Here is a 14,893-nt window from a genome sequence, read left to right on the forward strand (position 1 = left end):
GCACTGCGGGTGCACCGGCACTGCTGGCTGCGCTTAAAAGAAGTATTTTGAGATGCCTCCCTTGCGGCTCAGCACCGTCTCAGCCCTATATATTTTTTAGTTAGAGATGCCTTTCTCTAAGGGTTTAATACCCACCGCCTTATTGGCATGGCTGCTTGTAGGCGCTGTCTTTTCTCATCCAGCGTCGTTATTACGTAGCAGTTCCTGCACTCCTACGTCGAGGCTTATTAACAGAGCCTGTCGCTAAAAGCCAGGAGGCCTGGGTGAGAGGCTGCTTCGGGGACACCACGGCCTCGTGCCCAGCAGCCTCGGACACCTCCCCGGGCCAGCCACAACCAGGAAAGCAAGCCGAAAGCACGCTGCCGGCCCCGCTCTGCTCCCTGCCAGTCTTCCACCGGGATTCCTATGGGGCAAATGTAATTTCCCTGGGGATTAAACCTCTCCTTATGAGACTGGAAGAGTTCATCTACTCCTGCTGCCGGAGTTGAGCCCAGGCCAGCTCTACGCATGGCAACAGCTCAGCCAAGGGGAACGCGAAGCATTAAAATACACACTCTGAGGTGCTTCCCGCCTCTCTTCCTGGGCTCTAGGGTATTTATTTCAGATATTCCTTCAGGGGCTGTTTTAGAACGTAATACTGGCTTGCAAAAAAACAAACAAACAAACCCGCAAGGCTTTCCCCCGCCCCAGTGACGCTGTGGGAAGGTCGCAGCCCTGCCGGCGGGGCCACGGCCCCCTCCTTGACCGCAGAAGGGGAGCGGGGTCGGCAAGCGCACGGACGCGGGACAGGGGGACGCACGGCTCCACCCAGCGCCTCGTCTCCCTTGGCTGCCTCTCCCCCGCAGAACCGGACCTTTTACTTCATGCCCCCGCTCCGACGCATCCTTGCTCACGCACAAACACACCAGCAAACCCCCATCTCCCTGTCGGGAGGCTACAGGTGAGCAAAAGAGCTGTTCCCCAGCCTCCGGTACGGCTTCAGAGCAGCAAACCCAAGCCGAGAACAAGACAAAAATCCATTCCCCTCTGGCTGCCTGCCCGTGCCCGTCGCAGCCCGTGCGGGGCAGCTGGGCACCGGCCTTTTTGCGGGTAGCGAGGAGGGAGCTTAACCAGCTCCTTACCTCCACTGCTGTCACTCGCGTGTCACGCCACGCGCTGTCAGAGGCGCAGGCTGCCTGCCAGCCCGTAATCAGGTGAAGTGCAGACCTTTCATTTTCCGAAGCAGGAAGCACTTAGCCACCAGCGGGGCCTCGTGCCTCTGATCTTGGCGAGAGCCGTGGCTCAGCGGCCCTTTTAACCAGTGTCCGGCTGCCACCCGAGCCCTCATTCGGGCAGCCGCACGCCGGCGTGCTCCCTGCCCGGGACTGACCCTGGTTTCTGCCAGCCTGCGGTGGGATGGGACGGAGGAGCTGCCTCTGCCCTTCCCTGCCCCGCTTCTGGCAGCCCAGGGCAGCAGCGAGCCCGGGGCAGACCACCTCACCATCGCCCACAGATCTCTGAGCACATTACGACAGTCGTGAGACTATTTCCCTCAGTGCCACGGCCAGAAGAGACAAGCAGAGAGCCGGTGCCTGCCCACCCTGCCGGCAGCTCACGCCGGAGCCCCACGGACTCGGCGCGGCCGCAGTCCCACCCCCGCCATGGAGCAACGCGCATCTTCCAGCTACCTGCTGCGATCGATCGCCCCAGAGCCTCCCCAGGGAACTGCAGCCTTCTTTACGTTCAATTAAGTGGACGTTACTCCTTCCATCTCTAGTGATTAATACAGGTTTAATTGCTGCTTCTGCTGGCTGCTGGGGCAGGGCAGACATTTCACCGTCCCGCTGGGTATAGGCTGTGCTGCTGCAAATAACCTGGATTTCAACTGGCTGCGTAGTTTTGCAGTGCCAGTGAGGGGCTGGCGGAGCCCCTGTTCAGCCCTGAACACCACCCAGAAGCCTCCTGTCTCTCCCTGCTCCATCCTGCACCCTGCAAACACTGGAAACCTCTGAGCCAGGACCACAATCCTCCTCCCAGGAACGCTTCAGCCCACTCTGCCGTCCGTACCGCTGCGTGGAGCGTCAGCTGGGCTGAGCAGAGGACGGGTCTGCTCTTCTCCACGCTCAAGAGGTTGTGGCCATCAGCCAGCTCATACCAAGACTCAAGCGAGGCCATCTCCATCTTCAGCCAAACAGCCACCAGAACCATCACCGGAGTTTTAAAAACCCATCCGTAAATGCAAAGTACAAAATCTGTTCAACGTTCAGAAGAGAACTGAAGTAAAGGTCACTTACCCCACCTCTGGTGCCGGATCCTGGCTAGGAACACAGGCAGCACGCGCTCTCGGCTCAAGCAGCATCTTGCTACATCAAACGAGGTCCCGAATCATAGCTAGTCCTCTTGTCTCCAGGGGCAAGAGTCGACTCAGGCCTCTGGATACTAACCTCTACGACACTTTTCTTCTCCAGATGGAAGTCAACACAAATCAGAACCTGCTGTCAGCTGCTCCAAAGCTCCTGCTGCTGTCGACACCCAGATCGGAGCCACCGGCTAACCTGGGCTGCATCAGAGCTAACCTTGCTCAGAGAGAACCGCAACCGCAGGCTAACTTCCCTCCGTGACCTGCTCTACACCTCGTCACTCATCTCATGCACAACGAGCTGGAGGAAGGAGCAAGGTAGAGAAAAAAAAAATCAGGATTATAAATCTAAAATTTTATTGAGACAAAAAACTGACAGAGCTTGGTATGAAGTTAAAATCCAAACACGTACTTTACATTTAAACAACGTTTTCACAGAAACCTAAACACATGCTTTTAAAAAAAGGTTTGTACAATGCAAGTCTAGATACATACCACCCTACAAGGAGGTGCCAGGAGTCTGGTGGGGCTCATGACTCCAGACATTAAATAGTTCAGTATTTGTAATAAATCTGATTAAAAAAAAAAAAAAAACCTCAGAAGATTCAGGGTCACACATCTGGCTCCAGCACCACCGCCTGGCCTCCTACAAACAATCACTTGTTATGGGAGAATATGGAATTGATTTTTTTCTTGTGCTGCTGTTGATTTCCTCTCCCTCCCACAACTAAAGGGTTCCCAATGCTGCTGGCTGGACAGTCAAATTCAGGTGAGAAAAGGAACAAGTAGTCAGAAGTCTCTCTCCCCCCGCAATTTTGAGAAATAGCACCTTGTAACGGAAAGAAGGGTAGGAAGGCTTTTAAAGGGTTAAAATTCATTCCCGCCCCGCACCCCACCCTCCCACATACAATGCATGTGTCAGTAACTGGCAGTTCTGCTTCAGGACAATACGAATCACAAGTTTGCATTTTCACAAGTCCCCCCTTACCCCTCCCACCCCCCCTAAAAATTGCTCGCAGGGTTTTGAGGATCTTGGCTCCAGAGATTTGGACATTCACAGTTTCAGTCTCATGTCAGTGTCCCTGTCTCCCTAGTTCTGTCATCAATACTGGGCTCTTCCCCCCCGCCCCTTTATTTTTTTCCTTTTGTGAATTCAGGTTCTAAAAAAGATCTGGAAATGATCTGGAACATTGTCACCAGGCCTCATCTCCCTCCCTCCCCAATTAAACAAGAGACCAATTTCCCCACATCCCTCCCCCCAGCCCCTCAAACCAATACACCAGTAAATAGCAAAAGAAAAAAAAAAAAACCAAACAAAAAACCTACACACATGCTACGCCGTAAAAATGCAGAGTTAACACTATTGGGAAGAAGGCTGTGGGTTGCTGAGATGGTCTTTGAAGAATAAGCAGTATCCATCTGCACTCCCTTTCCCCAGCCCACCCCTCACCAGTGATAGTCCTTCATGGAAGGGGCTTTGCTTCCTCTCCCACAAGCTGCAAAATAGACAGCCTTGAAACAAACACCCCAATTCTCCCCCCAACACCCCCAGCATCCCCCTGCCCTTCCCTCCCCCCACCAAATTGAGCCGGGCTGGTTTGAATCTGTACACAGCATGAAGCTGCATAAAGCAGTTGAGCAGCTGCAGGGCACAGAAACCATACTGGTCTCTTCAAAGGGCATCTTCTCCAGCCATCTCTACGCTCCCAACCGAGCAGAGCTGTGTTCTCTCCCTCTTGCTCAAACCCACAGTTCAGATCTTTATACAAAGGCTGGCCAAGAGCGGGTGCCAGGGGTTAGTTCTTGTCCTCTTTCTTGTCATCGTCCTCTGAGGGGTAGGAATGCCATGTCAACCTCTCCTCATAGAACGAGATGACCACCTGGGGGCACTTGATGTTGGCTTCCTTGGCAGGGACCAGGTCGGCCTCGTCAGAGTTCTTCCTACAGGCCAGAGCAGAGGTGCAAGTTAGGGGGCTGCGGAGGGGAGGCGGAAGAAGTGGAGACCGGAGAAAAATCAAGAAGCGGCAGGTAAACGGAGCCCCCGAGCTGCTCGGGGGATCCAAGCGACCCCTTCCCGAGTGGCTCTGGAGCAGGGAGAAGCAGCACGTGAGCCCAGGAAAAATTCAGGCATGAGTTCAGCTCCACGTTGTCGGGGACGGGGAGAGAAGGCGAATCAAAGCTGCGGCCCTGCCCCCAGCCACTCCGTACTTCTGAGACGGTGCAAAAGCAAATGGCTCCCACACCTACGCCTGACTGGTTTGGCTCCCACCTGCGCCAGCGACAAGCCCTGTGTCACTACAGCTGAAGGGGACACGGTCATCGTCACGGCTCTCCTCTGGGTGCAGCCTTCCGAAACTGCAGCCCACGCCATGACACCATGCCCCTCTCTCTCCCCAAGCTCGCGCCTGCTGTGGGGGGACATCTTAAGAGCCACACAATCCCAAGGGCCCTACCTGCTCGTTTCACATCCACGTTAGCCTCAGCGCAGAGGGTCACCTCAGGCAGCAGCGCCATCGCGAGAGATTTCATGCCAGGTAGCAGGGACTCCCCAGGCGCAGGTCCTTCCCTCTCTGGCACAGAATAAGTGAAGAAGTGACAGACACAAAGACACACTCACCACTTCATCAGGAACATGAGCTCCCCGCTGGAATCCGTGGCACCAATGATTCGCTCTGGCTCAAATCCTCGGGCAAAGCCTCGCGGTTTCTCCGACTGAAAAGAGACAAGTTTCCACTTGTAGCATCACCAGGGTAATGGCCACTGCCCTGCTTCTGGTCACCAGGACACACTGGTGGCTGTTCAGAAAGGCTCTGCGTATCAGATGCTCCGACTATAATGACTGAGGCCAGCGGGCAACTGAGAAGATCGCTCTGGTGAAAGCCCATTGCACTGGGGTGACCCAGGGCAGCACAGCGGAGTGCCCTGCTCATGCTGCAAGCAGAGGACCCGATTTCCAAGGCCCTACTGGTCAAACTCTTATGCTGGCCAAGATTCAGCAGCTCCTGGGATGAAAACCAGACTGCAGAGCCTTTTTACTGTCCCTTTTCCAAGCAGCTATGAGCACCCTGAGCAGGTGGCTCTCTGCTCCACCTCGTTCCCCATCTTGAAGGGGCAACAGGCAACCCCTGCCTCCTGTTTCACCCCTTGTGCAGTTCTTCAGGAGAAGCTGGGGCTCCGTACTCTTTTGGTTCAAGAATTGGCCTTTCAATTTAGCACTACAACTGGCTCTGGATTGACAACAGCTCATGCCTCCTTCCGAAAGCTACAGCTTTTCAAAAGCACTTCAGCTGTGTCTCGTTGAAGTGCAATATTTTCCCCTCCGTGCAGGAGAATAGTTTGACTGAGGTTTCGGAGCGTGGCTGCTCTAGCTGCTAGCCACCATGCCAAACGCAAGGGTAGGGAGGCGAGCACAGAAACCCCACCCTGCCTCACCTCCTCCTTCTTCTTCTTTGGTTTGCTTTCCTCCCCTTTATCCTCCGTGTCAGACTCTGCTTTGCGCTTGCTTCCCTCAGACTTCTCGCTCTCATGTGCGGTTTTCTGGGACTGAAGGAACTCTGCAATGAGGTCTGGGCAGTCGAGGTTCTCCTCTGGCTCCCATGTGTTATCTTCACTGCAATCAAAGACAACAGCCGAGTTTTACATATGGGCAGCTTGCTGCAGCTTTCCCTGCCAAGAAAAATCCTGGACACCAGGTCATGCAGAGATGCTGAGAGAAGCAGCAGCCTGGATGAGGGTGTCCTCGCCCCGTGAAACAGGACCCTGCTCTGGCCCAGGCAGGGATGCCAGAGGGCAGGGCAGTTATTTCCCTTCTCAGGAGAGAAATGCAATTCATTTTATCCAGCTGCTTGTTTCACGCTAGGTTAAAGGGGGGGGAAGCCCCACCAGGGCACTGCACAGCCTGTCTGCAAGACAGAAACGGGACTTTCTCACCTAGGCTGTGCTCTCATCGCCCTGATTAGTGCTCGAGGTGTTTAGCACTGCCGATTTTATCATCACGCCTGCCCTTGGCCTGTTAGCTCCATTTCACAGACAAGGAGAGGCGCAGGGAGACTGAGCCACCGGCCCGGAGAGGCTTCGGGAGCCAAAGGCAGAAGAGAGGCTCGCGCCAGAGCAGCCCAGCACCCACTCCGCAGCAGCAGGCAGGGAGGCACTTACTCCGAGAAGCCTTTCCACTTCAGCAGGTATTCCACCTTGCCCTTTACCACTCGCCGATCCAGGACCTTCTCCACCACATACTCCTCCTCCTCTTCCTCTAAGACCTCTTCCACTTTCTTCTTGTTCTGTTTTTTTCCCATTGTGCTGGCCAGTTTTTCAGCTTACGGGCGACGCTGCTAAAAGAGGAGAGAGAACCGCACGTCTGTGTCAAGGTCAGGTTTGCCTTTGCCGGGCAGCAAACGTACTGGATACACAGAGGCGAAGCACAGCGCAGGAAAGCTGCTTTGAAGAAAATAGGCACGTAAAAAGTAGGTAACACACGAAGAGATGGGCCAGGATGGTCCTGTCAGCTGAAAAGGCAAACAGGAATCTCCAGCAGGAGCTGCTGCATTGACACGATGCCTTTTTGAGACACAGCTTTGGCCTTTTTGTCTCCCCAGCACCTTATTTCACCAATTCCATCAAGACTCTGCCCGATTCCACCCGTGCTTTGTCCCTGTTTTCAGCACACCATGTCTCGACCTCGCTGCTCCCACGTGTTGCCCTCCGACCTCCAGTGAAGCAGCGTCCTACGTCAGCTGCTCCACACCTCGTCCTCCCTCTGCCGAGTCCCGCGTGTTCCCCCTCAACCTGTTCTCTCCCGTTTCCTCACCTCGCTGGCCTGCCCTTCAGCTTGGTTCAACCCTGCCTGGAGCTGCAGAAAGCATCTGCAGAGCTGTACAGCAGCGGGAGGGAGCCAGCGCACTGCTGATATTAACTAAAAGTTAATAAATAGTTAATCCAAGTTAAATACAAATCACGGTCCCTGATACCAAGCTCCCCATATTAATTTCTTTGCTGGTTCATGGATGTGCGCTCTGGGATATTTCTCTAACTCACCAACCCACAATTTTTTTCTTCTCCTTATTTTCCAGAGCAGTTTAGACAGTCAAAAATTCCTGCATATATATCCAGTGCTTGCTGGGAAGTGGCAGAAGCGATGCGGAGCTAGAACACTCTGGCCCGTCACAGCCCAAGGCTACCTGCCGCAAAGGCCGCAGGACGCAGCCCAAGGCTACCTGCCGTAAACGTAAATGCCGCCGCAGTAGCGAGTGACGGGGTGGCCCTCGGCGCAGCTCTCCGCTTTCCACTCACGCGGGGGGACTGCAGAGGAGAAGCAGCCCTGCCAACACGCCGGGCGCTTCCCCAGCCTGAAACGAAACACCTCAGAAAGCCAAAAACCACAGAGAGGCCCCACTTCCCTGCTGAAACCCAGCTCGGACCAGTAAGAGCACCGCAGCCAGGCAGATCCAGGGTCAGTCTCTCCCCGCCACGGCCAGGGATGGCCGTCCAGCTCGTCCCTGCCCTGCGTCCCTGCTGTGGAGCAGGTGGCTCTGCTAAAAAGACCCCCCACAGTCCTTGCAAATGCTCTCCAGCCACTTCTTGGCTGGTACCAGTTACACCGACAGGTCCCAGCCCCACAGACAAGATCCTGAGCCACTACACAGCCCCGCGAGGGGAGACGCCAACGGAGCATCTGCTCGTGCAGGAAGGGGACGCGGGAAGGGCTTTTTTCCTTAGGTTAAGGAAAAATAGAGAGCCCTCTAGTACCCTGACCTCGTCACCAGCCTCTGCTCCAAAGAAGCCTGCGCAGCCAGCCGAGCGCGCTGAACAAGTTGCACTGATTTAGGCCGAGCAAAGGGTCAGGAGGTTCCAACTCTCCCCATCTGTTATCTCCGATAAGCAGCTACGCCGTCACGGAGAGCCACTGGCAAAGCTGGCGACAGGACCCGGACCGCCTGAAACCAACTCTGTACCTCAGCCTCCCCAAACCCCACCCTGCTGAACAGTTGCCCGGGGAGCTTTCACAACACGACTTCTTTTTTTTTTTTTTTTTTTTTCCAGTAAAATACATATTTTCTGCCAAGCAAAATGACTGGCAAGCAGGTCAAACATTACCTGCCTGGAAACTTCAGTTTTGCCACTCAGGTTATCTTGAATCGTGGAGAATAAATTTCAGCGAGCAAAATCTATGGAAACTGGGGCTGGTTTATATGGTAAAACAAAAATCCTGCAGATTTACACTGGAGATGTCAGAGTTCAGCAACAGTCTCGGCTCTCGGGGTACAGCTGGATGAGCTCCCTTGTGCACAAGTATCCTTCAAAGGAGAAGGCTAAAAAACAGGTCCCAGAAAGCTCAAAGCCGTACCGCCAGTTCAGACCAGAAGCCACAGCAGGGAGGACGGGAGGGAGCACAGCCGAGCCGGCACGCTCCAGACCACCCCATCTCTGCCGCTATCTCACAGACAGGGCTCGAGGGCAGCCGAGGAGTGCGGAAGAGCACAGAGGGAGAAAGCAGCACTTCTCTGCTTGGCAGGCGCCAGACCAACGTGTTTCTACTTTGGACCCCGCTATTGCACTGCTGCTTTCAACCTGACCTTGGGATACAAGCTGTGCCAGTGCCTGGGCTCTTGCTCCGCAGGGCGCTCGGCCTCCGGCCGTGCTTGCTAGCACACAGACATCTTCCCTTTACCCTCCATCCCTGCAGGCACCAGCCGCCAGGCGACCACAGCCTCCTCGCTCGATGGCAACGTCGGGGTAGAAGGAGGAATGAACACCTTCCCCCCACCACGGCACCCAGCATTGGGGCTGCTCACGATCCAGGCAGAGGTCTGGCCATAAAAGCCAGGCCAAAGTGGCTGCCACCATCTTGGGGTGTTTGGTGGTCACTGAGCAAGTCAGGGGGGTCTCAGAGCCCAGGCTCTGCATCACAAGCCTTCTGCTCTTGTTTAGCACTAAACATCTCCCCTGCTTTTCTTTTAACGGGTGGTCTTGGAAGCGGGGTCGGCACCTGAACATCAGGCTGCAGAGCAGACAGGGACAAGGGATGAGCTTATTCTGCTACTGCACACGCCACGCTGTGCTTGCAGAGCTCCAGTGTCCGCCAAAGGTGAAAACTAAACCCCCTCTAAGTGTTAAATGAAGTGAGAAGTTCTCTGCCCCATACAGACCAGCAGCAGAGGTGGTGGCAGGGATATTCCCACAGACAGGCAGTGCTTCCCCCATGGATCCTTTATTCAATGCCAGAGGACACCCAGCCCTCCAAGGTTGAAGTTTTATTGCCCTATTCAATGCATGTGTGTGGGAAAAATCCAACCACCTGGAAACAGCCCACTAAAACAGAGCCGTACAAGAACATGCATCAGAAAGGCTTTTCCCTCCTCAACTCCGGGGCTGAAATACACTGACAGCATCTTCAATCAGACGCCAGACGGAGGCAAACCCAAAGCAGCAAGGCTCCCGGTCGCCTGCGGACTCGGCGAGGAGGAGGCCAGGCTGCCTGGCACCGCCTCAGCTGGTGTGCAATACAACAATGTAAAGCCTCCGACCCACCGCCAGCATCTAATCCCCGAGCAGGAGCCAGCGCTGCAGCAGGAAGCCGAGAGATCGTGTTTCACTCTGGAATTCTTCAGGCAGTTCCTTCCTCCCGCGCAGGACAGCCTTCCTCCCCTCCGTCCTCTTCCTCTGGCACCGCGTGGCCGCCAGAGAAGGGGGCCAGAGCCGAGCACGCCACGGTAGAGGAGATTCCCAAGAAGGTGCTGTCGCAGCTCCGACTACGACCAGCAAATAAACTCCGAGATGGCCTGAAGGGGCGAGATCTCGGGCTTCCCCTCTCTCAGCAGGGAATTCTGTTCAGCTGCAGCTGAAAGGATTTTACTCAAAAGCGCTGTGGTTATTGCCTGGAGATGGACTTGTTTTTAAGGCACCTAAGGATGCCCAGCTGGATTGCCAGGCCGCTTGAGCGGCTTCCTAAGGAGGTAACCAGATCAAAGAGTCTAACGGTAGAGTCTGGCCAAGATGAGCTCAGAGGGGAGATGCTAAAACTGGAGGTGGTGTGTAGGACAGGTAGGTGTGGAAAGGGAAAAAGAGAGAGGCAACAGAGCAATGCAAGCAATGCAACACTGCGGATCCATCATTTTATTGTGGTAAGCGCTGGGCAGAGAAGATGCAAATCCAGGGCCAGGAGCACTTTGAGAAAGAGCTTGCCAAGGGGAGGGACAAATATACCAGTGCAAAGGGCTGCAGCGACCATACCTAAAGCGGACGGCAGGCAGCAACCTCTCCAAAGTCCCCACTTGCTCGGGGCCTGTTCCTTTCAGCAGACGTTTCCCTGTTTCTGCATTTACACCAGAGCACCAGTGTCACCCCCTTGCACAGACCTGCTCTGCCTCTGTGGGTTCTCAAGATGTCTGCTCCCACGCAGGCACGGGGCTGGCACCCAGCTGACAATCCATCCCCTCGGCATCCATCCCTGCGGCAGGGACAACGTCTGGTTTTGCCTCAAGAGCCTGTAAGCCAGAAAGGTGCTCCGGGCGGATGAGGCCAAGCCATGGTTCACAGCGCCTGCTGCTAGGCACGGTACAGATTTTAGCGTTCGAGCCAGCAGCACAGAGACAAGCTGCTGCACAGGCCTCTCGCTGCACTGCAGTCAAAAACGCAGCTCCAGTGTGAGAAAGGGACTTCAGCCCCCCCGGGGGGTACGGACTCGGCGTGTGGCTTTATCTGCAAAGCATCTGAGCTGCTCCCCACACCCTCTTCCTCCTCGTCAGGAATGCCGCCGTGGAACAGAGTGCTCCACAAAGATTTCAGCCTTCTGCGACTGGGAACAGCCAAACCCTCCAATTTTAGTTATTAAAAACAAACCACAGCCACCCAAAGCACTGGCTGGTTTCTGGTCTCTGGAGGAAGGGGGAGAGGTTGAACGCTCCCCATCGACTCGGAAAGGCAGCGCAGGGAAGACTTACCCCACACTCTGCTCCCTCATCTCCAGCGCTTTCAAATAAACACATTTCACTCACACCGAGTTCCTACGTGCAGAGGTGCAGAACGAAGCCATTTCATTTTGCCTGGGCACTTTTGGGGAGGGCAGACAACTCTATTACATTCCTGGGGAGACTGCTCATGTCTATAGAATTTGGGGCTAGATGACTCCTGCCCAAGAGAGATCACATCAGCTGTTCCTGTTTCCTAAAATTCAGCTTCAATTTTCTATATTTAATGTGTGAAAAAAATTGGCTTATAATGGAAAATATGATTTCAAGACAAAATTCAGGACGGGCCTATGCCAAATCTTTCCATTTTCATTTGCTGCTTCTTACCTAATGCTCAAGGCAAAGCTGAAATCCTTTGTGAGGAGGAAAGCAGAACAGAGAGAGACCGAAAGAATAACTTCTTGGTCTGCAGCTAAGAGGAAAAGGATCCAGGACACACCTAAGCCACTTGAAAAGAATTCAAACTCCAGTAAAAGGCCATGAAGAAAGAGGCCCAGCACGAAGGTGTGTACAAAAGCCTGCGTTATTGGGGCAGGAGGAGCAGGCGGAGGAGCAAGAGCCAGCGCTGACAGCGCATTGTCGCGGCAGATCAGAGCAAAGCAGATGCTGGTATCATGAGATCTGGAGAACAGCATCCAGGTAGTGAAACCCCTACCAGACAAATACAAATACACTCAGCCCTGCTGGCTGGGACACTTTCTTTGGAAGATCATGAAGCTCTACCTAATACCCTTCCATGATGCCTGGCGCTAATCTTTCCAGTAGAAAGTTTAACAAAGGAAAGGAAGACCAGCCTAAGAAGAAAAATGTGGAGACCCAGAGGTTTAATTTGAGTACAGACTAGTTCCATTAGCTGCATCTTAAGGGATTAACAGTTCAGCTCAGCATTAATGAGTTTTAAACTTAAAACATTTCCTCCTCCTGCCTTTCTCAAACTTGGCTGGGATCACTCATCTCTTTAAAGACTTATGAGCACGCCAAGTTTATTCCACATGCGCCAGGGAAAGGCAGCAGGCATCTTTCTTTTGAAGTGGGAACAAGCATGCTAAGTCTTCCACTCTCCAGAACCTGAAAACAGCAGAAAACATTTCTGGAAAGTTTGAGTGAAAGCTCAAGCCTTTGAGCGGAGACCAAACTAAAGAAAAGCCACAACCTTCAAGCTCAGCCACATCATTTCCAGTTAAATTCACAATCCAAGAGAGAACGCACCTCTGGATTTAAGAGAAACACATATGCAACAGTAGGAACATTACCTCCCTGCTGACAAAAAGAGAGCCTGAGGTAAGAAATCCCGTCACGCAGACAGGAATTTTGTTATGTGACAGTGGACACAACTTCTGAACTCCTCTAGATCAGATAAATGCTCATGGAATCAGAGCAGAGATTTGCGTTCTTCTTCTCCCTTGTGTATAAAGACCAGAAAACATTGCCCCAAGTGCTGCAGGACTCCCAGCTTCCCAGTACCCCCGACACCACACCACCTCCATCTTCACGAGCAACCCTGGCCCCTACAGCCCCTTCCCCTGCCAGCCTTCATCCCTAGGGACAGAGCGACCGCATCTGGGGGCATCTCCCCCAGCAGCCCTGCGCCCAGGAGCTGCCCGCTGGCGCTCACAGGCCCTTCGCCTGGTTACTTTTGCATTTTGGGGTTAGAGCAGCCACATCTGTTTCTCACCATTTTCACTACCGGGATCTCAAGCACTAATAGGAAATCGTGCCTGGGTCGCAAACCCAGTGGGGACTGTTGACTCCAAACATTCCCGTCGCAAACACCTTCCTCTCTCAAATGCACAAGGGATTATTTTTTTTTTTTAGTTAATAAAATCTTTCACAGATAGAGACTGTAATTATTCATCCAGAAAGCCCTTTTATACTTTGATCTGTCAGTTTTATAGGGACAACATACATGCTTGCTGCTTCCAAATTGATCAACGCCAACAGCACTGTCCTATCTCCGGGATCCTCACGCTCAGGCCCCCCATCCCCAATGCTCCCCACCCAAACTCAGGCCGTTTCCAGCCCCTGCCACCTCCTCTTCTGTGCTGCATGGGAGCAGGTCAGCTTCACAGCACACCCCGGAGCCAAACCCCGCTGCTGCCCTCTCAGCCAGCCCCTGCGCTCGAGGGCAGCTCCGCATCTGCCAATTCCTCGGCAAAGCTTCGCTGCTTCATTGTCTGGAGATATAAATCCCATTTCAGCTCCATCACCTCCCCTTGCCAGAAAGTCCTACTCTTCTCCCAAACGCTTTACAACTCCCATTCCACGCGTGGCTCAGCTCCCCCAGCTCCCAAACCTCCTCCCCCAGCAAAGGAGCCGGAGAAAGCCAGCGCTGCCGGGGAGGTGCCCCGACACCCACCCCACACTGTGGGTGAGCAGGGACTCGTCCCAAACCCAGCTCCCGCTGCATCTCCCCCCTTCCCCAGCACATCCCTGCTTCCAGGCTGCCAGCCACAACCTCCCTTTCCCACCTCCTGCCAGCCCCACGCCGAGGTCTCCGCAGGGGAGCTCTCCCCCAGCCCCAAGGCCCCACGTCCCCCCCAGTTTGCTCCCCAGCCGCTCTCCTCGCCCTGGCCCCCGGGACGGACTGCCATCCCGCTCCCTGCCCTCCCGCAGCCCGCTGAGCCGCTTCCCGCTCATTCTCCCCGCCAAAAGTTGACACTCGTCCCCTCCCCGCTCCCAGAGCCCGAATCCCCCCCTTTCCCAGCCACCCCCTTTCCCTGAAGCTCTCCCCCCGGGAACACCTCCCTCTCCTTCTCCTCGCCCCACGGGCGCCCCCCGTGCTTCTTAAACCCCCACCCCCCCCAACTCCCGCCCCCCCCCGAGCAGGGACCTGCTCCAGCCTCTCCTCTCCCAAAGGCCGCTTCCACCCCATCCCAGCCCAGGCCCCCCCGTTTCCCCAGACCGCCTGCAGCAGCCCCTCGCTCTCTCCTTGCACCCCAGACCCCATCTTCCTCCTCTGTCCAACGGCACCGCCGCCCCTCTCCCCCTCCCCAAAGGAACCCCCGGGCCCAGCTTTGTCCCCGGCCCGGCCCCTCCTCGCTCCGAGACCCGGCTCCCCCCGCGGCCCCTTTGAGGGGCACGGCCCTGCCAGCCCCCCAAGCCCCCGCTAACGCTTCTCCCACCATCCCCATCACCCCCCTCCACTACCCCCCCCTCCCACCACCCAAACACCCCCCACTAACCCCAACCCCCCCAGCATCCCACCCCCCACAACCGCCGTCTCCCCGCCCTATACACCATCTCCCCCCGCCCCCCCGAACCCCTCCAGTAACGCCCAGTTCCTCCCCAGCATCCCTCCCCCCCGCCCCCCTCAGCCCCTCCACACCCCCCCGCTGCCCCCCACCCCCGCGGCCCCCGCTCACCTTGCACAGCCCCGCCAACGGTCGCCGAGGGGAAGGGGCCTGCGGGGCGCGGGCGGGCGGGGCGGGTCGGGTGGCGCCGCGGGCCTGGCCGCTCTCCGTCCGCCTCCCTCGAACAAAAGAGCCCGGCCAGCCCCAGTACCCGCCGCAGGCACCGCGCCTGCGCCGCGGCCCGCGGGGCACCCTGGGAGCCGTAGTCCGGCACCGCGGGGCGCACTGGGAGTCGTAGT

At 55.6% G+C, this 14,893-nt stretch overlaps 1 protein-coding gene across 4 annotated transcripts; it reads right to left on the reverse strand.

Moving 5' to 3' along the window:
* Positions 1-2,672: 2,672 nt before the first annotated feature.
* Positions 2,673-14,824, reverse strand: CBX1 (chromobox 1). Of its 4 annotated transcripts, none has more exons than XR_015707414.1 (6): positions 14,667-14,824; positions 6,494-6,669; positions 5,771-5,948; positions 4,956-5,050; positions 3,665-4,279; positions 2,673-2,910 (listed from the first exon to the last, which is right to left on the reverse strand). XR_015707414.1 is itself a non-coding variant. In XM_087769871.1 (6 exons), exons 3-6 carry the CDS (start codon positions 6,631-6,633, stop codon positions 4,135-4,137), a joined length of 558 nt encoding a protein of 185 aa, XP_087625997.1. In that variant the 5' UTR covers positions 6,634-6,669; positions 7,552-7,683; positions 14,667-14,814; the 3' UTR covers positions 3,894-4,134. The 4 variants fall into 4 exon arrangements, 3 of the variants coding, with proteins under 3 accessions (XP_087625997.1, XP_087625999.1, XP_087625998.1); XM_087769871.1 differs by lacking the exon at positions 2,673-2,910 and adding an exon at positions 7,552-7,683 and having other exon boundaries at positions 3,894-4,279; positions 14,667-14,814; XM_087769873.1 differs by lacking the exon at positions 2,673-2,910 and having other exon boundaries at positions 3,894-4,279; positions 6,494-6,666; positions 14,667-14,815.
* Between the last annotated feature and the right edge of the window lie 69 nt (positions 14,825-14,893).

Source organism: Nipponia nippon, unplaced genomic scaffold (genome assembly GCF_047370975.1).
Source record: "Nipponia nippon isolate SJK-2023a ecotype South Korea unplaced genomic scaffold, ASM4737097v1 scaffold_32, whole genome shotgun sequence".
NCBI lineage: Eukaryota > Metazoa > Chordata > Aves > Pelecaniformes > Threskiornithidae > Nipponia > Nipponia nippon.

Coding starts and splice junctions, on each gene's coding strand:
- CBX1 (XM_087769873.1), bottom strand. CDS start 6,633: ATGGGAAAAAAACAGAACAAGAAGAAAGTGGAAGAGGTCTTAGAGGAA. Junction 5,051..5,770: donor CAAAGAAGAAGAAGGAGGAG/GTGAGGCAGGGT, acceptor GTCTCTTTTCAG/TCGGAGAAACCGCGAGGCTT. Junction 4,280..4,955: donor CTCATGTTCCTGATGAAGTG/GTGAGTGTGTCT, acceptor TCTGGCCTGTAG/GAAGAACTCTGACGAGGCCG.